At 36.8% G+C, this 26,076-nt stretch overlaps 1 protein-coding gene across 3 annotated transcripts in view; it reads right to left on the bottom strand.

Annotated features, from left to right (window-relative positions):
* Positions 1–2,584: 2,584 nt before the first annotated feature.
* Positions 2,585–26,076, bottom strand: part of Cacna2d3 (calcium channel, voltage-dependent, alpha 2/delta subunit 3) — a gene marked incomplete at its 5' end in the record, with an annotated part of 848,592 nt that continues 825,100 nt past the window's right edge. For all 3 annotated transcript variants that reach the window (XM_013515709.1, XM_013515711.1, XM_013515710.1), the window contains 3 exon segments: positions 2,585–2,998; positions 4,248–4,330; positions 4,548–4,660. In XM_013515709.1, the coding sequence (XP_013371163.1) occupies positions 2,906–2,998; positions 4,248–4,330; positions 4,548–4,660 (289 nt within the window).

Below are 26,076 nucleotides of genomic sequence, written 5' to 3'. Positions count from 1 at the left end.
AGGGAAGGGGAGAAGGGTGTGGAAATTGCCACTGTAAACAAAGAAGGCCCCCTAGGAAGGACAGGCTTGAGGCAGACAAGGAAGGCACAGGAGTATGTGGGGAGAGAGTGCCCCAGGTAGAGAATGGCAAGTGCAAAGGCCCTGTGGTGGGTGCCCACCTAGCATATTGGAAGAGCAGAACAATTTGGCTTGAGTATGCATACAGAGGGCTTGTGGTGACATCGAAGAAGGGATGGAGAGGGTGGGCAGATTGTGTAGGGCCTTGTGGGTCATGGATAAGTAAATTCCTTCATTATAGTATTTCCCCAAAAGCACTGAAAAATATGAGTTTTCTGTTTTTTGCTCTATTGCCCGGCAGTATTCAAATACGTCTTTTCCTGAACTCTGTATTATGCTATTCACACTAGTGGCCAATTGCTGGGCTTCAAATTCCAGCTTTGTCACCTTTTGCCACCATGGGACCTTGGGAACATTATTCGCCCTCTTTGTGCCTCCATTTCTCTGTCTGATGGAGATAGTAATTGCATCTGCTCGTCGGGTTTGTTGTGGAGAGCACATGACTTCAGTAAGATATTCCAGCAGCACGAGGCAGTCAGACCTCAGTAAACATCAGGTGCTGTGTTTGTCACCAGCAGTGGTTATTTTATGTGTTGCTCTAAGAGCTGAAGATAAGGCCACAAAGAGCGTCAGAGAAGTTCCTGCTGTCGTGCAATGGGAGAAATTAAAGTTCCAGGTTTTAGAAAAGGGAAAATAAAATCAAAGCTGCGGGGCTCTGGGGAAAGACCTGCTTTCCCAGGATGCCCCAGGGAGGGGCTTAAGTACCACTAAACCCTAAGAAGGGACAGCCACAGTTAGGGAGGCACAGCCTGGAGCTGAGGCGTTATACCCCAGGTCAGTATTTAAACTCAGCTTCATAGGGAGAGATTAAAAAAAAAAAAAATGCAAACAAACGCCAGAGTCCTACTCCTAGAAAGTCAAGACCTTTTGAAGTTCCCCAGGCGATTCTACCACATAGGAGACCTCGAGAATCATCGCTTGGGGGTTACGGTACAGAACCGGTGCTTCTCACTAATCTCATTCGGCAAGGGTTGACGGCATGCTTGCTTTAGAAACGTTGCTCTGGCAGCTGCATGGAGAATGGGTCTTAGAATATATATGGGGGGGTCAGAAGATAGGAGACCAAGGAGGATGCGGCATGAACCAGACACCGTGAGAAGGGCTCGAAAGAGGACGGGAGCGCCAAGGGATGGCGAGAAGCGACAGGCATGGCGCACACAGAGCAGGGCTCCTGACACACTGAACAAGGCACGGAGGGAAAAGCAGGACCAGGAAGTTTTGAGAAGTTGAGTCAGAATGCAGGGAACAGAGGAGTAAAGGGGAGAACACAGTTGTGCTAAGGACACATTAGACTGAAAAGGGTTCACTATCCAAGCAGGAGAGCGGAGATCCAGGTGTTTGCAGCTGTCATTGGAAGCGGGTATGAGGTGCCTGGTGGGTCATTTTCAGGCCTGTGATGCCTGACAACGTCACAAGCACAGGGAGACTCAGCCGTGTCACCTTTACATCACAGGGTAATAAAAGTGATGCCACTCCACTATTTAGAATGGGAGAGGAAGTGACATTATAAATATGTACCTTACAGCATTAGTATTCAGTTGTGAAGCCCTATAACATACTGTGCTTCTTGCTGCCAGTTCTTCAGAGTTCTGGACCATCATAATGGAGAATGGTGGGTCCTGGGATGTTATTTCTGTTAAAAGTTGTTATTTACTTAGCATACAACAGTGAAGAATGCCAATGTCAAAACTGTAAATCTTTAATTGTTAAAATTTGATAGGTTAGCATGTGATAGTACTGTTGTTATTCCTATAAATACTGGAATCATTTTCTTAGTTGGCTGAAAGATAACACCTCAGTGTTTTGGAACTATCAGGATAATGTGTCCTTTAATAGAGTTCAAGTGTCACTGTCCAGATGTCTTTTAGATACCTGTCACATAAAGTGAGGTATTCTACACCTATGTTTGGAAATCACTCCACTTGTTTACTGTGATCCAGTGGACTCTGTTTTCTTTCATTCAAGATCTCGCATTTTAGAAATGCTTACAGATCTGGCTAGGTTCACACTGTGTAATATTGGAGACTTCATCTTTTATTTATGGGGAAAGCCAGATGCCAAATGCTCAAGTAACGAGTGCGAGGGTCTTTCCCGCTCATCCTTTTCCTCTTTAAGTCTATTCAGAATAAATTCCTAGGATTCATGACTTCTTCCTATTCTTGAATATTATGAGACATTGTGTTCTCATCCAATTATAATTTCTATTGAAGTTTAGTTCAACAAAATTTCAGAATAAGCTCTTCCCGTGTAGATGATATTTTGATTTACTTCTGTAAATATTTTTATAACTGAGTGGAGCATCTAAACAACTGTTAAATATTTGTCTAGAATCTACTTTAGAACAAATTCTCTGCCAACAGCCACCTTTCACTAATTTTTGGAATGGGTGACTTCAGTCTACCCTTTTTTTTTTTCTTAAACTCTGTATTCTCAGCCATCAAGTGATGATAAAATCCAAACAAGGAAATTATGATTTTAATATACTTTATTTAAAAAGTACACAGTTTTAAATTGGTTTCAATGATTTCAAGCAGGAGGGACGCTGCCTACCGCTTGCAGTCCCATTTCAGGTGAACGGTGATGATTATCATGTGGCAAACACATTTGCATGACTGGCAAAGTAAAAAGATAACTTTTTCGTCAACATGTTTAAGAGTTTATATCACGCACAGTTTAAAATCATGAGATGCTGATGGTTGGATTACATTTTATGTCTCCTATGTCGCACCATATTTTGGTTCACAGTTTATCCATGATTTAGCATGCCAAGAGAACGTCTCAGTCAGTGTCACCTTGAAAAGAGTATCAAAAGCAGAGAAAGCAGAAGAAGGGCGGTCTTGGCCTGGAGACTCCGCGCACCCCCACACTCCCTCGCATTTTCCTGTGAGGAAAGCAGGGGTTGGTTAGAGTCAAAATGTGCTTCAGGATGCCTTACCTGTTCGAAGACATTAACTCCTTAGCCCTCTCTCCCCGCTCCAATCTAGTCTCTGGGATCTATCTGATCAGAACATACGGATTTGTCTAAATTTCATCAGGTTAAGAAGAAGAACCTTTGATTTCAGTTGTCAACACACACATTTTAAGTTACTCTCTGCACAGAATCTTTAAAAGGCACAGGGCTATCAGTAGCGATGCCTGCTGTGATCATACTACAGAAGGGAAATATTGACCTTCTAAGTTTTTCCCTGTGAGAATGTAAATAAAAGATCAAGATTGAAGGGGCTTGAACACTTCCTACACTTGGCTATGGGAGATTTTGTGTCTTCTTTCTTTATATTTAGGGAAAAGAAGATTCTGTTTTACAAAAGTGAAATCATTTTATTTACTTCTTTTTCCGCTATGCTTCTTATTCACAAAGTGAGGGAAATGTGACCATGTCCGTTTTTCTAGGTTAGTTCATTTCGTTACTTTCTTATTGATAGGCATTCATTTTCTGAGCTGTTTTTCACTGCTACAAAGAGTACTGAGTGTAAGTCCTTATCAGCCAGTGGTTTTAGCCCCACCTATATCAAAGGTGCCCAGGATTGAAGTTGTGAAGCTAAATATTGTTTTTGCCTTTGAAAGCTACAGCTACATATTTCATCATGACTTGTATTTCCTGTTCATCCAATGACGTACAGTCTTATAATCCTGGTTTATTTTTGTATGTTTCATTGACTTACCAATTTAAAGAGCTCACTATTTAAAACTTTTTCAAGTTTCATAAATTGGATGCTGACTTTGTTAGCTTTTAGAATAGAAAAATTATACTTTTTGTACAATTAAACAGATTTGTTTTTCTTCCCTAGTTTTCTAGTCTTGGTTACCAGGTCCTCTACAGTCCATAGAATTTTTTTATGAGAGTATTATTTTATCACAGAAAATAAGCAGGAAAAATTAATTTTCATTTCAATTTAAAGTAAGTAAACCAACGTGGCTTGAGCTACATTAGATGTGATAAAATTATAGAATATCTTTAATAGGAAAAACGAGGGAAAGATTTTAAAAATAAACTGTAAAACACCATTAAGTGGAGACTTAAGGGATTATTTTCCCAAGAGTAAACTTTTCAGCTGTAGTTCTCTGACCATTGTGAGATTCTCATTGTGAATCTGATGGGAAAGAAGAACAGGAAGAGTTCTCAGAATTACCTCAGGATGGAAGCCATGACAAGATTCTGGGCGTCTTCTGATCTTCTGAGCCTTTAAACGTTCACACTTAAGGGATTCATTATGTTGACTGTAGTTAAGGCACATTTCCAAGGATTACTGTTCCTACTCTGAACTTCAGAGGTCAAAACTTGGCACGAAGCTCTGTTCAACTCTCTCTTCACCAGCGGGAAGGACGTAACCGTGCCCTCTCTGACGGTCTCCCTCCACCCCCAGGTTCCTCACTGTTGACCCCCTTACCAGTTTCAGCTGTAGTGGCTGAGCCTACACATAAAAGGATATACCTGATTTCAATGGGCGCCATGGTGATGGGGGCCACTGACTCACACAGGCAGCTGCTGTCCACCACCACCATGAACAGATTGCTGCTTGGGATTTGCTGGATGACAAAGGACCTGTTGGAACAAAAGGCAACAAGACAGTGAAAGGTCATTTACTATCCCTCAATTGAAAGCTGATGGGAAAACTTTTCCTGTGGGTGATGACAATACGATATTTTATACAAGTTTCAGGGACAGCTTTACTACTAAAGTTGCCTCTTTCCATGAGGTTTTCTACTGACAAATACCTAGTTCCACTAAGGAAAAAATAACCGTAGTCAGATACAGCTAATAATCCTCACCTTGGAGAAAGTGAAAATTTATGTTCAAAATAGGGCTGGAAATTTGCTAAATCATCTCAATTTCAAGAACTTAGGCTTTTCCAAGCTTAATTTGATGTTTTCCTAGTACAGTTTTTTCTTTCCCTTTCTCAAAGAGAGACTGAAATTGTATCAGACTGATTTAATGATCTTGCTGCACCCATGATGTTCCTGAATTAATGTTTTGAATGAAATGAGTCCTGGTCATTTAGGAGGTTCCACCCTTCTCAGAGTCTAAGTTTAGTACAGAACTAAGGCCATATAGCAGCTTTGATCTTCTAGATCGATCAGTACAACCAGTCTAATTGAAGCAAGCTTGCTGGTGCCACTACCATGTGATCTGAAGTTCTATATTCAATACAGATCATTTAATTTGGTCGATTAAAACATCGGGATGGTGGAGAGATGGAGTTGTAGGTAAGAGCAAAATTATCTTGGGCTACCTTAGGTTATTTACCAATAATATTTACCTTAACTTCTAAATTTGACGTAACATTATCGCGATGATTACAGAAATTTCTCAGAATGTATCAATAAGCTTAGCAGACCTCCATCCTCTATAAACCCTAAAGCTAAGAATGCTATAAAATCTGAAAGCTATAGATTTTTTTTTTTTTTTTTTTTTTTGCTGGAGCCCACCTACCAGATACCCTCACTTTGGTACAGTAGGTGGTAAAGGTGATAACTCAGAACTTTCTTTTGTTCTGTCACTAAAATCTCCTTTATGGTGGAACATGTCATTCAGCATAATCTGAGCCTGTATGAATGGAATTTGGCCACTATGTTTGGCTCAGAACGTTATTATTTAAAGTAGAGAGTTATGTCAACAGTTCTGACACTCAACATGGTGTCTTTCACTTGAAGAGTCATCCAGACTGGGTCTATGCACAGTGTCAGTCTTTTATGGCATGAAACTTCCTCAGGAAGATATTGGCTAAGATTTATTTTTTTGAAAAAAATTTTTTTACTAATTTCTATTAGTTCATTGAAAGGAACAGTTGGCGCTTATATCGCTTGATCAATTTTGCATGCCTATATCTGGTCATCTGAGCAACTACTTTGAAGATAACAATATGCAACATAATAACCATTTTTAGTGGCTGGTGATTTAGCTCAGCGGCACAGCGCTTGCCTGGCAAGCGTGAGGTCATGAGTTTGATTCCCAGCACTGGAAAAAAACCAAAACAAACAAACAAAAACCATTGTTAATTTCCTGTCATCTTGTTTTGAGATGGTCTTTTGATGTATTTTGAGTTGGTTGTTGGATCTGGATATACTTTTACTGTTTGAGAACATTTGCCTGTCAGAACTTTTGTTTGGTGGGACTTGGCCTCTTTCTGTTACTCTATTATCTAAATTTCGTTTTTACTTTTTTATCTTCCTCTTGGCCATTGCATTCTACACATCAGTGTAGAAATTCTGAGTGCTTAATCATAAGGCTGACAAAGGCACTGTTCCCTCCAGCCTGAAAAGATATAGCTAATAATCTACCTCTTGTGGCAGTCCCCAGCAGGTGCAATGGCCTCTTAGGGAAAGTCCCAAAATAATAAACCTCCTTCCTGTGTCAGAAGAAACTTTATTGGTTCATTTGGAAAGACACACATAAAGGTTGATTACTCACTGTTTTGACCCCCTATCTCTATAAATGTGCAAAATAAACCCAAGACACAGTGGGAGGAATTGACCTTGAGGTGTCATTACCTTAACCTCTGTATTTGACCTAATGTTACCGTGACTGTTATAGAAATGTTTCTGTATGCAAACTGGTTTTACATGTGATAATTGTGGCATCTCACTTTCAAATGATTTGGGAGATAGGGAAATTTAAGGATGAGTTGGCTTTACATTTTTCTCAATGGGGGTAGGTATTAGATATTCCTAAATTGGTTTTCTTTTGTGCTATGCTAGAAGTCTTGGACAATTATGAGAGAAAGAGGGAGGGAAATATCTTATTTAGTTTGGATTTTATTGTGAAGGGCCTGAGATCTGGTTCTAGCTGTGAAATAAGTACATATTCTGACCAGCAATGTCTAAATTGTGATGCAATGAAAATATTAATTTGATCTCTACATATAGCCTACTGGGTGTTTATATTACCTTAAACTGGATGGGGGGAAAAATAAAAACTTTTTTTTATCTTTTTTGGTAATATTGCTCATCCCTGGTACTCTCTGCAATCAGGAGAGAAATACCCTGAAAATAAGTCCTGGAGACAGAACTTGCAAAATTTAATTTAAACTCATCAAGATACCCTGGAATCTCTAGAAATGGTTTTAGTGGGGCTCCCTCTGCTCCTCCACTCTCGGCTGGCAAGATTAATCCTACACTGTTTAATAACGGTGAGCTTATGGTAACATTACCTTTTCTCATGAACTCATTTTTGGCTCTGTGTGCCTAGTTTAATATTTGATTGGCTTACCTAATTTAAAGATTTCTTGTGAACAACTTTAAGGTCATTCTCAAACTGCAGTTTATAAGGTCACCATGCAAAGGCTTCTTAGCTTTTTATTTCTCCCCCCACCTCCTCTGTGGACTCTTTTTGCTTACTTAAGGTAATCTTGTTATTCCAGGTTGCTGGTCAGTTTGTTATTTCACCCCGCCCTAGCTAAAACATAAACATCTAAGAATTAACTCCTAAGACTCAAAGTTGAAGAAGACCTTTCCACCTAAAAGACTTGGTCCATAGCCTACATGCAACTTGCAAATGGAAAACCTTACAGTTCAATGATATAAACAAATGGCCTTAATTTATTCCATTGTTTCATAAAAACAATTCAACTTTTATAAACTGATAAATTTATGTTACCCTATTGTTCTTCCTCTTAAGTTTGTGAAATAAAGATTTCTTCGGACATGTCAGTGATCTCCTGATACCAAGGCCACTGATGCTCCCTGGTAGCCTACTGGTTAGGATTCAGTACTTCTGTCACCCTGACTCCTCCTTTTAATCTTCCCCACCCCTTTAACCTTACATAGGTACTCTGAGGAGGCTCAGGAGGGCCTCACTTTCTAATACTGTGGGGGAAATCACAGTGTTCATTAATGGAGAACAAGTCCAGTCTCACACAGACATGGGCTGGATCCACTTTTCCTGTGCTCAATCCCATCCCATAGATTTTCCTCTTCCTGGAATACCAAAACCATCCAAATAGTAAGGATATTTTATCATCTTTTGAGTGTTCAAGTCCCAAGCCATACTATTCCAAGTAGGGCATCTGTTAGAATCCCTCTCCCATCCACAGGGGACCACTTCTTGGTAGGGATTTCTTAGAAACTCAGTGCACACATTTCCTTCTCTCAGCAGGAGAAAGTTTTTGAGACTCAGAACTCTTTCTCAACTAACTGAAGCCTGTAATTTACTAAATCAAGAAGAGAAAACTTTAGAGATCTCCAAAGCAGCTGCCCCAGGTAGTCTCTAAGGTTGGGTGAGCAGAGAAAATGCTCTTTGCCCTATGCATTAAAGGGTTTCATCTGATTATAGAACAAACTGGGTTAGGAGGACTCATCAAATAGACAGTTCCTGAAAGTAGGACTTTCTGACATTTTGGCTATGTAAAACAAATTTCCATTTTTAAGAGCATCTCCACCTTTGGTAACTAGCTCTTAAAATAAGAAAAGTTATCAGATTTGCAAAATAAGCTTCACCTTTTGACCTCACCAGACTTTTACTTAACCGCTTCCTTTAATGTCATTTATGTAAAGTTCTGTGTCTTTGAGATGTAAGTTTCCTTCGCAGTTTGACTTAAGGGGTGTATCTTTACAAATGCAAATTTAGGGTTAAGGATCCCTTAGGGCTATAGACAAAGTTATCAGATTAGTAGTCCAAAGGGAAAACTCTGGAAACTGACAAAGGATGAATGTAAATGAAAACTGTAGCATCTTTGCTTTTTGTCTACATTTTATGTATTTTTGTGTGCATGTGTTACACCTATATGTGCTTATATCTGTGTCTTGTCTATATCTTGTATCATACTGACTTAGAAATAGACTACTTATAAATAACAAGAACCCAACTACTCTTCACGTTTACATGACTTGGGAAAATCATACGTAGATAAGACTTGCTTAATACTGTCAGTGCAATAAAAAGCAGCTGTGTCTCCTGATCAACAAACTATCCATGTATTTAACTTTACAGAGCTCTTGTTGAGGAGGACATTCTCAGGCTGTAAAACTGGTTAGATGTTGGCTAGTATTGTTTAATGCTTCGAAATTTCCATGAGTGATTCAGATAATGTTAGGAATGGGTAAAGCAAGTAAATGTAAATAGGGTAAGCATTTATAAATGAATTTCTCATAGCTTCAAAAAACCTTTTCACTAATCGAAAATGTTAAGATTATTTATACTACGGTAATATTCAGTACATGTCTAGGTGACTTCTAAGTAAGTTAAAGCATCGATTATTAAACATAAGTTCAAAGTCTACACATGCAAGTCTTTTGACCCTACAGAATTTTGTAAAAAGGCTACATATGTCTGGATCTGCTTCCACATTTAAAAACTACAGCACAAGAAAACACACATATCTAAAAACTATTAGTCTTGCTAAGGACTGATAATAACACTAAAGAAGAGAAATTACATTAGAAACCTGAGATGCATTTTATAAAGAAAATTATAGAACATGACAAAGGGTCCAGGCAAGTAGAGACATCTTTGTCATAAAAATGACCGTGGTTCCAAAACAGCAGAGAAAAGTGGAGTACAGACAAAAGTTTGGATACATAATAAAAGTATCCATAAGAAAGTTGAGTAAAGGGGGTTTGGAAAGGAACTTGTTGAAGATTTCATGTATGGTCAAGTTGACAAAAATTATTTATAGGTCTTTCTAGAGGTTAACCAGATACCTAAGGTACATTGATGCAAAACTAAAATTTGATCTGTGCCTAAATGAGAAAGATTTCTCCTGAACTTAGCTCTGTTCCTAATAGGAAACAGTGAGAAGTTGTTCTTCACTTTTTAGGCGGGTAATAGCCTAAATTGGTTGAGAGGGGCACAACTTTTGGTAGAGAGGGAGCTAAAGTATGTGTGTTTGCCACAAAGAAGAGTCAAGGAAGCAAAAGAGAAACTGTATTTTGAAAAGAGGGAAGGAGAACTGTGTAAATTAGCAAAAAGTGTGATAAAAACCTGTACAGCATAGTCAGAAAGTCAACCTGCTGGAAAGACCAAAGTAATTCACAAGTTCAACTGGCTCCAAGGCCAGAGAACACAGCCCTGCCGGTAGAAGGAAGTGAAAAAGGGCCAGAAACCCTGATAATAGCAGCAGACCACAGTCCTAATTGCAAAAGAACTCCATGTACTTACCAGCTTTAAATACAGTTTGGGGTGTGGCTGGTCTGAATCAAACTCTTGTACTCTAAAGAAGGTACTAACTTTAGAACCCAACCAGCCTTCAGAACTCAAAACTAATACATCAGCCACTGCTACAAGTGAAAGTCTCCTTCCAAACTCACAGCCTTGGAGCTACAACTGCTGGTGCCAAAATCCTGTCATTCAAGCTCCAGAGAAAGGGTCCATCCATGATATATAAATACTACAGCTTTGTATCCCCAACATAGCTTGCCCCTGGTAAGCTGGAGACATCCAAGCCATCTCTTGTAACTCCAGGACTATAAATCGCAAAGCTACAAGTCCCAGGAAAACCCATGCTCAGCCTTTAGGAACTAGTGCAAAAGGCAATATAGTTAGTTAACTTGAGTATGCAGCTAGCTAGAGAAAGGGCCTGAAGTAGAGTTGCATAGTCACCAGTATTAATAAAAATGAAAATAAGAATAGGCAGTAAAAGTGAGACTTTGATCTGGAAAGGAGTTTCTCAGGCAAACTGGAAAGCAACTGCCCCCCAACAACATTCATGGCTGAGTGTGGAGGAATTTAGTAATGCAGAATAATACAGGTAACTGGTTTTCTATTAAAATCAGTTTCCTTTAAACTCTGCATGCTGAGTAACTGGTTCAGAAAGGCTGAGTTCCAATTGGTCTTTTTAAACCCCAGGAGTCACCTTTGATAGGTGGCCACTGGAAAACTGAGTGATTCCCATGATTTGTTTGTCCATAAAAAGTTCTGGGCCAATCGGCCACATGGCAACCTTCCCCGGGACCCTTCTTAATTGGGAGCTATTTTTGTTCTTGTAATAAACACTCTCTTAACTTTCAGAGTCTGCAATTTCATTCTTTGACTCTGTGAGGCAATGGACCAGTTTTATGAGGATTGTATGGCATTAGTGGTTTTACTAGGAAAGATCTCTCCAGTGTCCTACACCTGCAGGAACATGATTGTCAGTGCCACAAGCCCTGCTGTTACCTGTACATGAATGGAAGACTGAGACACTTCTCCATAACCCACAGACTTCAAACCACAAAACTGGTGCCCAAAGATCGGGCATCATTTATGCTTATCCCCTGAGACCTGGAGAAGGCCTCATCTAGGTCCTACAGTGCCACAATTTCCATCACCAACAGTAACTATGGTAGATTCCCCATTTGTGTTTTATAGCTTCAAGTACATGAGCTGGTACCACAGACCCTAGCACCACCTGTGCTCATCCAGTGAGTTCTTGGGAGGTCTGGTCCTTTTCTACATTTATCCTGGGAATGTTGGGGAAGGTTTCCTTCATATCCTGGGGCATGGAAACCATGGGTGCTGGTGCTACAACCTTTGGTGTCATCTGTATTTGTCCTGAGGGAATTGTCCTATCCACATCCTGCACCACAGGGACCATGCAGCTGCTACTACAAGCTTCACATGATCAGTACTCAACTCTGAAGTATGAGGACAAACACCTTTTGAAGGCTATGTTGTCTGCAAATTCATACAACTACCTTCTGTACTGCTGCAGTCTACAGCACTGTGGCAGTCTTATCCACTGCTATCAAAGATGAAGAAATTATATGGAAATTATATTTGTGTTTGACCTTTCTATAACCAAACCCAGAGCACTTATCTAATTGATATCCTGAATTCCATTTAAATTTTAAAATATTTTCCTTGAAAAGCTACTGCATAAAACTGGAAGACACAATTTTACACTCTATGTACAGACATTAACGCAAGGATAGTATAAAAGGAAACATGGCACCTATAAAGGAGAATAGTTCTCCAGGACTTGATATCAGTTTGAAAGAAACCTGTGAAATGCCTGAAAAATAATTCAAAGTTATGATCCAGAGAAAGTTGTAAGATGAAGGGAGCTGCAGATAAGTGATACAAAGAAATGAGAAAAAAAAATCATAAAAAAGAACCTATCAGCAATCTTGAAACTAAAAACTTCAATCAGTAAAATGAGAAAAAAACAACAAAGAGCATCCAAAACAGATTAGAATAATTGGAAGAATTTCTGAACTTTAAGATAAGTCTTATGAATCAACTAAGTCAGACAAAAGAGAAAAAACAGGATAAAGAAATCCTATCAACCTTAGGGGACACCATAAAATAACCTTTCACATTATGGCAGGGGTCTCAATGTCTAGACTACTAACTGGTATTGTTCTATGGCTAGTTAGGAACTGTGCTGCATAGCAGGAGGAGAAAAAAACCTCCTCTGTATTTATAGTTGCTCCCCATTGCTTGTATTACCACTTGAGCTCCAAATGTGGTCAGATCAGCATTAGATCCTCACAGGAACATGAACCCACTGTGAGCTGCACATGTGAGGGATCTATGTTGTGTAGCTCCACTGAATCACCCCAACCCCACTCCCACCCCAATCTGTGGAAAAATTGTCTTCCATGAAACTGGTCCCTGCTGCCAAAAAAGGGTGGGAACTTCTGCATTATGGGGCTTCTTGAAGGTGAAGAAAGGGGGAAAGGAATTGAAAATGTATTCTGTGAATTAATAGCTGAAAACTTCCCAAAAATTGAGAAGAGACAACAACATCAAGAAGGTCAAATGATTCTCCACTAGACTCAGCCAGAATAGACCTTCACCAGGGTATACTATAGTCAAAATTTCAAATGTAAAATACATAAATAATCCTAAAAATAGCAAATAAAAAAGTATCAAGTCATATATAAAGAAACAGCAGATTTCTCAGCAGAAATTTACAGGCCAGGAAGAAATGGTTTGACATACTCAAAATGAACAAAAATACCTCCCACCTAAAAGCATTATACTCAGCAAAATTAATCTTTAAAACTGAATTAGAAAGTCTTTCTTAGGCAGAAACTGAGGGAATTCATTGTCACAAAACCAGTCCTTTGGGCTGGGGATGTAGCTCAGTGGCACAGTGCTTGCCTGGCAAGCACAAGGCCCTAAATTCAATTCCAGGTACCAAAAACAGTCTTACAGCAGATACTTACGGGAATCCTACCCTGCAAACAAAAGGATAAGTACCATGATGAAAACACAGGACTATACATATATCACTAGAAGAACAGATAAACAAAAAGAAATAACCAAACCTAACATAATAGAAAACTAAGAAATCACAAAAATAATGAGATAGATTTGGAAAAGAAAAACAAAGAAAACCCTCAAAAAATGAGCAGAATATAATTTTTTTAAATGACAGGGGGAAATCCACACCTACCACTAATATCCTTGAATGGTTTAAATTCACCAGTGAAAAGACAGACTGGCTGAATAAAAACAAACAAAACAAAACAAAAAACAGGATCCAAGTATATGCTGCCAACAAGAAACTCACCTCACTGGTAAAAATACACATGGGACCAAAAATGAAGAATTAAAAAAAGATCTATCACACAAATGGGAAACTAAAAGCTAAACTCTAATCAGATAAAGCATACTTTAGAGATCAAAAAAGGTAAAAAGAGATAAAAGGTCATTGCTATGGTGTACATCTAGGAGTCTGCCCAAGGCCTTGTGTGGTCATAGGTGGGACTTTTTGGAGGTGGCTGGATCTATAGCATGTCATGCTGGGATTAGGGTATGTGATTACTAAATTAGTCCACTGATTGGTTTGGCATAGTTCTAGGTAGGATTAAGGGATGGGGCAGCCTGGGTGTGACTTCTATGCGGCCCAGGATGAGATATAAAGGACAAAAAGATAGCTGATGCTTGTTTCTTGCTGCCTTTTGCCTACCCTGATTTGTGTGGACTGTTTCTCTCCTGCAATGCCCCTCTGCCACTCCATCCTGCCTTGGAACCAGCAAATTATGGACTGAAACCTCTACAAATTGAGTTAAAGTAAATCTTTCCTCCTTTAACTTTGGGTGTGGGGCATTTTGTCTCAGCAATGAGAAAAGTAACGAAGACAGTCATTATATAGAGATAAAAGCAACATAGAACAATTCTAAATACATATCCACTTAAACAGTAGAACACCAAAATGTATAAAGCAAATATTATTAGATAGATTTAAAGTGAAAGATAGCCTCTAATGTAATAATACCGGAGGACTTAAACACTCCATTTCCTCCAGGGACAGATCACCCAGACAGAACATCAACACAAAAACAACTGAATTAAGCCATATTATAAAGTAAATGGATGTAATATACAATATAGAACATTGCAAGCAACAGAATATGTGTTCTTTTCATTAGCACAGAAGTGTTCTCCATGATAGATCATATGTGAGGCCATAGATCTGGTATCAATTTTAAGGACAGAAATCATATTACCTATCTTCTTAGACTACGGCAGACTAAAACTACAAATCTATGAGAAGAACAAAAATACATATTTTTGATTAAATATGATTAAACTTTAATACATCCTCCTAAGTTACCAATGGGTAACTGAAATTAAAAAGGAAATAAGAAAATTTCTAGCAACAAATGCAAATGACAACATACTGAAATCTATAGGATACAGCAAAAAACAGGGAAATTTATAGTGATAGTGTGTATATACCTCCCCCCAAAAGATCTAAACTACAAAATATTATACCTCAAGAACTTGGAAAGAAACCCAGAATTAGGGGAAGGAAAAATAAGAAAAAACAGAGCAAAAATAAATAAAATTGAAACTAAAAAAAAAAACCTAAAAGATCAATAAAACAAATACATTTTTTAAAATGACAAATCTTTAGCTAGACTAACCAAGAAAGAGAGGAGACCCAAACAAAGAAAATCAGTGCTGAAAAACAAGTTATTACATAGAAATGCAAAGGATCACACTTGCAGTTCTCTTGAACTCTTCCAAGACACCATTCCCAAATGGAAAGAACGGTTCCATTCCAAACTCTTTTTTATGGGGCCAGCATTAGTCTGATACCAAAACTAGATAAAAGTACAACTAAAAATAAAAATTATTCTTGATGAATAGAGTTGCAGATTTCCTCAGTAAAATAGTAACAAACCAAATATATCAGCCCATCAAAAAATTATACACAATCATCAAGGTAGATTCATCCTAGGGATTCAAGGATGGTTAAATACATATAAAACCATTAAACATGATGCAACCTATCAACGGAATGTGGGACTAAAACAATATTTCAATAAACGCAGAAAAATCTTTCAGTAAGATTTAACATTGCTTCATGATAAAAACTCTCAACAAAGTAGATAAGGAAGGAACACACCACATGATGATTAAGGTTATATATGAAAAACCCACAACTAATATCATACTAAAGGTGGAAGAAGTAAAAGTATTTCCTTTAAAATCAGGATAGAGACAAAGATGTGCACTTTTGCCACTCTTTTTTACTATCATACTTGGAGTTTTAGGAAAAACAATTAGGCAAAAGAAAGAGAATATATATTGGAAAGGAAGAATTTAAATGATCCATATTAGTAGATGATGTAGAAAAACCTAGATGCTCTATCACAAAAATACAGCATTTTCATATAACAAAAATCTTGCTGAAAATGAAATTAAGAAAGCAATCTCATTCCCTAGAATGACAAAAAGTAGTTACTAATAAATTTAAGCAAGGAAGTAAATGATCTCTACAATGAAAATTGTGAGTTGATGAAAGAAATAACAAAACCAGATAAAGGCACAACAAAAGAAAACTAATAACTAACCAGTATCTATGATGAACATAGATATAACATGCCCTTAATGAAATCAAGCCCAAATTCAATAACACATTAAAAATATCATACACTGTGATCAAGGTGGTTTCAGTCCAAGGATGCAACAATGGTTAAACAAGTACAAATCAATAAATGTAATACAGACACAAATACAAAGAAGGATAGAAAGTGCACAGTCATCTTAATCAACACAGCAAAACCCTTGTGCAATATTCAACATTTATTCATGATAAAAGCTCTGGAGAAACTAAGTTTTGAAGGATCATACCTCAACATAGTAAATGCCACATATGACAAACCCACAATGAACAATATTCAGAATAGGGAAAAATTGTAAGCATATTCTGTAAAATCAGGAACAAGGCAAGGATGTCCACTTTCACTGCCCCTATTCAATATACTTCTTGAAATTTTAGTTAGAGCAAATGATCCTATACTTACAAGATCCTAAAAACTCCACCGAAAAGCTTTTAGAACTAATAAACAAATTCAGCAGCATCCAACATCGACAATGAAAAATCAATAGCTTTTCTATACTCCAATAATGAACTATCTGAGAAAAATCAGGAAAATAATTCCATTCACAATAGCTACAAAAATAACCTTAGCAATCAATCTAACCAAGAAGTTAAAGGTGAAAGACCTCTACAGTGAAAATTCCACAATGTTAAAGAAACTGAAGAAGATACTCAAGGATGGGAGACCTCTCATGTTCATGAGTTGGCACAATTAAAATTGGTAAAATAGCCACATTCTCAAGTTGATCCACAGACTGAGTAAAATCCCCATCAAAATACCAATGGTAATTTTCACAGAAATAAAAAAATTCTAAAATTCACCTGGAAATATAAGAGACCCAGAAGAGAGAAAGAAGAGCAAGGCCAGAACCATTACAATACCCAATTCCAAATTACACTACAAAGCCATAGTAATAAAAACAGCAAGGTACTGGCAAAAAAAAAAAAATAGGCAGGTAGACTGAAAGAACAGGAAAGACATGGAAACAAACCCATACAACTATAGCCACCTGATTCTGGACAAAGGAGCCAAAATACACATTGGAGAAAAGTCTCTTAACAAATGGTCCTGGAGAAAACTAGATATCCACTAGTAGGAGACTGAAACTACTGCTCATCCCTATCTCTCATGTTGTAGCAAAATCAATTTCAAATGAATCAAAGACCTAGGTGTAAAGCTTTGAAACTGCTAAAAGAAAACAGAACACTTGAAGTTAGAGGCATAGGCAAAGACTTCCTGAATAGACTCCAATAGCATGGGAAAAAAGAGCAAGAAACAAATAATAGTGCTAAATCGAATTAAAAAGTTCCTACACAGCAAACAACTAGCAGACTGAAGAGATGGAACATATAAATATCTGGATCATATAAAAACTCAAAACACCACCAAATAAACAGCCCAATCAATCAATGGGAAAATGAATAGAATGGACACTTCTCAAAAAATAACTACACATAGCAAGTAAACATATGAATAAATATTCAACATCTTTAGGAAAATGCAAACCAAAACTGCATTGAGATTCCATGTCACCCTAGTCAGAATAGCTATCACAAAGAGTAAAGAAAAAAACACCAATAAATGCTGACAAGGATGTGTGGAATAAAGGAATTCTGGTGCACCGCCAGTAGGAATGTAAATTAATAGAACCATTATAGATCAATATGGAGGGTCCTCGCTCAACTAAAAGCTACCATTTGGTCCAGCTGTAGCATTCCTTGGTATATACCAGATGAATTAATGTCACCACACTAGAGGGTGGAATGGTTAACTGTATACCCATATTTATTGTAGCACAATTCACAATAGCCAACCAATGGAATCAGTCTAGGTACTCATCAATAGGTGAATGTATAAAGAAAATGTGGTATACAGCCATAGTGAAATAATATTCAGCCACAAGGAAAAACGAAATTTTGACATTTGCAGGAAAATGTATGGATCTGGCAATCGCTATGTTGAGCAAAAGAAGCCAAACTCAGAAAGAGAAGTATCACATTTTCTGCCTAATATGTGGAATCTAAAAAAGATGAAATGAACGTACAAGGGAACAAAGGGGAGGGAAAACATAAGAGCAGGTAATGGACTAAAGAATACGATCAAAATATATGCATTCAATGTGAAACTAGAACAGAGGTTGAAAATGATCAGATGTTTGGTACATGTACAAATCTTCCAAAATGAGACCTGTTATTATATAACCAATAGGCATTAACAAAAAAGGATGGGAAACATAAAAAAGAAATAATGTACCATGTCAGTCACCCCTAAAGGCACCACAGGTACAAAAGAACCAGGCTAAAATCTCAAGAAAAGTGGGATATATTTCTTGTGATTGTGAAAGGTAGTGGTGACATGGCATTTAAAATAGTAATAAATGATAAAGGATACAAAGCATGGAAAGATAGCCCCATGGAAAGATATATATACACAATTCCTATAAAAATACCTTTGAGTTTCTTCATAGAAATAGTAAAAACTCCTAAAACAAATATGAGACCACAAGGACCCACACACTCAACGTGATCTTGAGCAGAAAAGAATACAAACTGTGTGCTTCTCAATACTTGATTTCAACACGTTGTAGACTGGTGAAACCACTGTGGAAATCAGTGTGGAGACTCCTCACAAGACTAGAATTAAAGGTCCCACTTAACCCAGCTACTCCCCTTCTGGGTATTTTCCCAGAAGAATTAAAAACATCATACCACAGCAATATCTGTACACCCATGTTTATAGCAGCATAATTTGTCATAGCTAAATCTTGGAAACAACCCAAATGCCCATCAACTGAGGAATGGGTAAAAAAGATGTGGTATTTTTATACAATGGAGTATTATTCAGCTATAAAGAAGATAAACTCAAGGCTTTTATAGGTGAATGGATGCAACTAGAGACAATACCCATAAGTGAAATAAATCAGACCCACATGTGTAAACATTGTAACATCTCCCTAGTGTAAGAACCTGAAAGAGTAAATAAAATTAGAAAGTACAATAGATATTGTGAAGGGGAAAGAAATTGCTCAAATGGAAGGAACAACTGGGATGAGGGAAAAGAGAAAAAGAAAGAAGGGAAAATATATATGCATATAGAGGAATAGCTAGGAGAATTGTACTGCAGATATCTATTGGTTCATTGAAATGAATAGTTAATGCTTAAATTTTTTGACTAATTTTGCATGCTTATATCTGGTAATCTGAACAACTAATTTGAAGACAACAATATGCAATATAACAACCATGGTTGAATTCCTACCATATTATTTAGTGAAGCTCTGTATCATTTCTAATTTTTTAAATTTTTTTTTTTATTCTGGTTAATAGTTCAACCAATCTTGCATTCTTACATCTGGTAATCTGAGCAGCTTTGTTGAAGATAACAATATGTAATATAACAACCACTGTTAATTCCTATCATTTTGTTTTGAAACCTGGTATCATTTTTATCATTTTTGTGTTGTTTTATTTTTGTCTATGTTGCTATTTTGTTATTTTTAAATTTTCCTTAAAATAAAAAAAGTATAGCAAACAAACCAAAAAGATAATGGCATAAAAACAACAAACCCATGGAACAAAATAGGCAGCCCAGAAGTTAATCTGCTTTCTCACAGACAACTGATGTTTTGCACAACTGATGTTTTAGAAAGGTGCCAAAAAAGATATGTGGAAGAAAAGACAGTTTTAGAATAAACTGGCAAAACTGCACATGCAGAAGAATGAAACTAGCTCCCTTCCTCTCACCTTCTACCCAAACAAACTCAAAATGGACCGAAGACTCTAAGAGCAAAATGTGAGACTAAGATCACCGGGGAGAAAACCAGGTAAAACACTTCAAGACACTGGCTTTAGCAACGAATTTTTAGGCAGGACCCCAAAGTCACAACCAACAAAAGTAAATATACATAAATGGTGTTATATAACTTCTGCACATTAAAGAAAATTATCAACAGAATTGAGATACAACTTATAGAATGGGAGACAATACTGGCAAACTATTATCCGGCGAGGAATTAATATCTAAAATGGATAAGAAACTCAACAAGCTGAACACAAAACCCCCCAAATAATTCAATTAAAATGGGTTAACATACCTAGGGAAATGTAAATAAAAAGCAATAAGATATCATCTCACCTCAGTTAGAATGATTATCATCAAAAACAAAACAGAGGGGCTGGGGATTTAGCTCAGCAGCACAGCACCTGCCTGGCAAGCGCAAGGTCGTGAGCTTGGCTCCTGGTACCGGCAAAAACCAAAAAAACCAAAACCAAAAACAAAACAAAAAACAAAACAGAAAAGGTAACAAATTCTGATATGATTGGAGAGAAAAGGGAACTCATATGCTATTGGTAGGAATCTAAATTAGTACAGTAATTATGTAAAACAGTACAGTGATTCCTCAGAAAACTAACACTAGAGCTAACATATGGTCAATCCCACTCCTGGGTATAAATCTCAAGGAAATGAACTCACCATGCCAACAAGATACATGTACTTCTGTGTTTATTGCAGTATGATTCACAGTTGCTTAAGTATATGAACAACCTAGATTCCTTTCAGTGGATGAATGGATAAAGAAAACATGGTACACATTTATAATGGAATATTACTCAGCCATGAAAAGAATGAAATCCTGTGATACGCAGCAACCTAGATGGGACTGGAGGTCTTTATGTTAAGTGACATAAGCCAGATTTAAAAAGACCACGTGTCTTCACTTGTGCAAGGTAAAAAGTCAGTCCTGTAGAACTGAATTCCAGAGACTGGAAGGGGAGAGGGACTTGAGCACCCCATTAGAGAGGGGAAATTACTTCTGTTTCTTATTAGGTGCAGTACAGAAATATATGTTAAGTCAATCTATATTTCATAATGACAAGAAAACAAAACAATGGAATTCTCACACATGGAAAGGATTAATGTTTGATTGGAGGAAATCCTATTACTCTGATTTTCTTATAACATATACATGTGTATGAGCTTTCCTGCCCCTCAGACATAATGCCCAACACCACGAGCTAAAGGAAGAGAGGCCTAAATTGGGTCACGGTTTTAGGGGACAGGGTCTATGGTAACAGATAAAAGAGTGTGGCAGAGCTGTTCAGTTCATGGTGGCTGGGAAGCCGAGCAGGAGAACAGTGCCAGAGAGGACGGGGCCAGATTCAGTGGCCATGGTCACACCTCCACCACCCTCCCAGAGACACCCAGGAATGTGCTCTACTAATCCCTAGTCATTTTTTAAATTAATCAAGTTGACACGAGGTTAACCATCACAACATGTATTACATTATCAAAATGAACTCCATAAAGATATATAAATTTTAAGTCTCTTTAAAAAAACAGGGAGTGTAAAATAAATAGTCTTTACATAATGGGGCTCTACTCTGCATAAAATAGAATGAACTATGAGGCACGCTCCAATATAAGTCTCAAAATAATTATGCTGAGTGACAGAAGCTACCCCTAGGAGTATATATTAGTAACTTGTATGATTCTGTTTATATAAAATTACAAAATATATGATCTAATTTAGAGTGACAGGTAATAGAGCAGTGGTTTTCTAGGGAGAGGAGTTAAGCTGGAAGGGGGAAAATGCATTCCATAGGGATACAAGGAAACTTTCAAGAGTGGTGGATGTTTATTATTTCCTCTCCTCCCTCCCCACCTCTCTCGTCCCCTCTCGTCCCCTGTCCTCTTTTCTTTTCTTTGTTGTCTTTTGAGACAGGGTCTCACTACGCAGTTCAGGCTGCCCTTGAGCTCACTTTGTAGCCCAGGGTGGCCTCGAACTCAGAAGATCCTCCTGCCTCAGCCTCCCAAGTGCTAGGATTATAGGCATGTGCTACTGCACCCAGCTTGTTTATTATTTTCATTGAAGGTATGTTTTAATGCTTCTACACCTATGTCAAAATTACTAAATAGCATATTTTAAATATTTGCAGTTTATTGCATGTCAATTATAATTCACTAAATATGTTTTCAAAAATTTTATCACTTTGGCTTTATCTCATAATGGTACTATTGAACTATCTTAAATTTTCAATTTGCTTGAAAAAATTTTGGTGTAGAACTAATTTTGGCATTTTTAGAGGGCCCCTGGAAGTCAGGAGACACATATTAATCTGTGCTTATATGAATGCATTTTTAACTTAATGTTCCCAAGTTATGAGCTGCCTAGAAGTTTGATGTCTTGACAAGTTATCAGGCACAATTCTAATATTAAATATAGTACAGACATAACTAAATTTCTTTTTCAATTGTGAATAGTTGTTGGCTCTTTAACCATGCCTGTTCTAAGTCTTTTGGCATTCATAGTTATTTTTCTCTTTAATATAATTTTCAGATAAAGATAAATTAATTTTAAAAACAAATTAGTTTTTCTTTGATTGGTTGGTTAAAAAATTATATTACTGTAGAAAAATGATGTTTCCTTGTTTAAAACTATTACAAAATTAGATTTGTTTTGCTCTTGTTACCTTTAAAAAAAACTTTCTATTTTTTGTCTGTCAAAATTCTGCAGAGGTGCAGCTACTTAAAACACTCCTGGCTCAGTGCTTAAACACTTTCCAGCTTGGTGCAAATGTACACCAACTCCTTCTGGGGGCACATCCACTGGAGTTCAGGAAAACTAGGTAATATTCATCTTTGACTACACTGACGATCAAGAATCCTGACGAAAGAAATCAAAACCCCTTCTAACAACTCTATTAACTCTCATTCTCGTAGAACATATTTATTATGGTCCTGAAAGCCTTCATGTGGATCATTTAAAATTTGTCTGAGATACTTGGAATTTGCTCTGTATATTTTCTTAAAGGATAAAAATATGAACTTGAGGATTTCAGAGAAACTACAAATGATAATATTATGTCTTCTCATTAATCATATTTTTATACTACTTTACTTATCCAGATCCTCTACATTACTTGAATCAAGCCTTCATAGTTGGAGAAATTTAAGTTCTATACTACTCTTAGAAAATAATTCTCTCATTATTCAGTGTGATTTAGGTAAAGAAAATTCCATGCTCTAGACTAAAAAAGCCCTATTTAAACCTACCAAAGGGAACTTCCTTTGTGGGATAACTGTATTTCAGATCCAAATCCTTAGAGCTAAAATAACAGAACTTCTTTCTACTAGGGAAAAAGAAAGAATATTAACTGGATAAAACTGATTAGATCACTTTTTGCTATTGATATTGGAGAGGGTAAGATATGACAAATTCCTGGATTTAACAGTCAACTTTTTGCAGCTGGCTGTGTTTCCTGCTACAGCTAAATCTGTTCTGACAACCATCCGCCCTTTAAGTGTGGCTGGATACACGACAGTGTGGGACCTGATCACACCTATCATCCACATGAAGATAAATTTTTAGTGAACTCAAAATTCCAGATGACATAAATATGACCAACCAGCTTGGAAGACTAGGAAGCCCTATGGCTCTTATCTTGGAGCCACACTTCTTTGTTCATTTTTTTATGTGACACCCCAAATTTTGTGTTGACTCTTTTTATCCAAATTGCACAAAAGTGATTAGTTTCCAATGGCAACAATATTAATGGTGGGTTTATTAAAATTGGCAAAATGCAGAAACCAAAAGAGACCTCACCGAACATATAGGTAGTGGAGTAGGACTTTTAGGACAAGCTGCCTTTGCTGAAAATAAATATAGATACTCCTACAAGGTAATTTGCTTTTATAAAAGTATGATATACAATGGGAATGCTATTTCAAAAAGAGAGAAATTGGAAACACAAGAATATTATGTATTACAGAAGCAAATTAGAGGTGGGTGTGGTGGTGCACACCTATAATCCTAGCACTTGGAAGGCTAAGACAGGAGGATCACTGTGAGTTCAAAGCCAGCCTGGGATACAAAGTAAGTTCAAGGCCATCCTGAACTGCATAGTGAAACCCTGCCTCAACAAAACAACATGAATTAGAAAACATTAGCCAGTCTACGGCCATATCATACCAACCTTGTGCTGATCTTTTCAGAAAACAATACAAATTATATGTATGCAAATATATATACATATATATGTATATACACACAAAATATATATATTTCTGAACTGAAAAGGAAGAAAGAGCCTGTGGATTAACATTATAAGGATTATTGACAATGTTAAGAGGGAGGGAATCTAAAGTACACAGGACAATGGTCAATACATGTTAGTGCAGAAGTTGGGGATAATGACCTTTATAAATATTATGAAATGTGTCCATTATGGAATATAATATATGGGACTTATAATTTAAGACATTCTTCCTTAAAGACCTATGTTCCCCAAATAAATGAGACATCCAGATACTCCTAGTATAGTTAGCTGGCATTAGAAAAATAAATCATTTCTATATTCTGCCAATGGGAAGTAAATAGGCATTATAACAAAATGACACTTACTGGAATCCCATTTCCATTCTGACTATGAAATAAGAGCTGATTATACTTACAAAATCTGTGGAATCCCAATTTCTCACAAATTTCACCTTTTGTCTCTACTCCTATTTCTAATGATATTTGTTTGGTACATGGGAAAAGGACAGCTTTGTTGGGAAGGAACTCAAAATGATACTCTATTATTGCCTTCTATAATATGATCTTCCTGGACTGAAATATGATATAAAAATAATAAGTCAGTTCATCAGCAACAAATAAAAATTAAAATAATTTAGACATCAAAGACCAAGTTTTCTTACAATCAGAACTAATCATTTCTCCAGCCCACCCAGAACAAGTCCAGAGGTAAGATAAAGGAAAATGGAAGACATGCACCTAAAATTTCAGAAATGATAGCAACTGAAATAAAGAAATGAATCCATGAGGCTACAGAGGAAATCAGATCAGAAATAATCTCTTGGGGAAAAAAAAGAAATGACAACCATAATAAAGGACCTAATCTAGAGTAGAAATAGATTTTTAAAAATAGAGGAGCATAGGAAAATGGTGGAAACCATGAATGCCCAACATAAGACAGAAATGGAATGAATGAAAAAGGTTCAAACAAATATCCAGTAAATTTCAAATGCCATTGAAAGTTTTCAAAACCACATGGATGATACTAAAGATAGACAATTAAATCTTGAAAATAGCTAGTTAGCAATCATGAAAGGAAAGATCTCTTAAAAAATAACAAGGGATCAGGAAAAAACTATCCAACAGCTGCAAGATGATGCAAAGAAGGACAATATAAAATTGACTGACATCAATAAAAAAGAGTTAACACAAATGACATAAAAAGACTATTTGCAGAAGTAATAGCAGAAAATTTCCCAAGCATCGAAAAAAATAATCTGACATATAGGTAAATGAGGCATATAGAACTCAAAATAGCCATGATCAAAATCAATCTATACCAAGGCATATAACGATAAAAGACCCCAGAAATTCAGCACAAGAACAGAATATTAGATGCTGTTAGAGAAAAGAAACAGATTACCTATAAAGGAAAGCCCAGATGAATTATGGCAGTCTTCTCAACACAAACCCTCTCATCGAGAAGAGCTTGGTGTGAAGCATTTTAAGTCTTGAAAGAAAACAACTTCCAACTCAGGTTGATGTATCCTGCAAAACTATTTTCAAAATTAATGAAGAAATAAGATACTTCTATGACAAAGAACAACAGAAGAAATTCATAACCACCAAACCAACTCTACAAAATGTACTGAAAGATATTCTACACAGAGATAAAAATGATCACAATTCCAAGAATATCAATAGAAAGAAACTACCAGGCAGGACAAGCAAACAGAGGGAAAGTCAGGGAATCAACAGCATGAAAATAATATGACAAATGTAAGCCAAAACAAAACAGTTACAACCATCAATGTAAATGGTCCCAATTCACCAATCATAAGAAAGAGACTGGCAGAATGGATCAGTAAACAAGATACAACAATATGCTGCAATCAAGAAACACATTTAACTCAAAATGAAATTCATGGACTGAAAGTCAAAGAATGGAAACCAATACTGCATGCAAGAGGAACTCAGAAAAAAACAGCAGTAGTTATTCTATTTGCAGACAATGTGAACTTAAAACAAAGAATGATCAAAATAGATAAAGAAGGTCACTACATATTTGTTAGGGGAAAACTTTAAGAAGAAGCAGCAATAATCATAAATATGTATTTTTCAAAAATGGGAGCACCCAACTATATAAAACAAATAATGACATGAAAAATCAAATAAGCAGTAATACAGTTATA

This window comes from Chinchilla lanigera, unplaced genomic scaffold (genome assembly GCF_000276665.1).
Source record: "Chinchilla lanigera isolate Chin_1 unplaced genomic scaffold, ChiLan1.0 scaffold00029, whole genome shotgun sequence".
NCBI classification, from domain to species: Eukaryota; Metazoa; Chordata; class Mammalia; order Rodentia; family Chinchillidae; genus Chinchilla; species Chinchilla lanigera.
The sequence above is the reverse complement of the archived record's forward strand: the minus strand, read 5'-3'. Positions and strand labels throughout refer to the sequence as shown.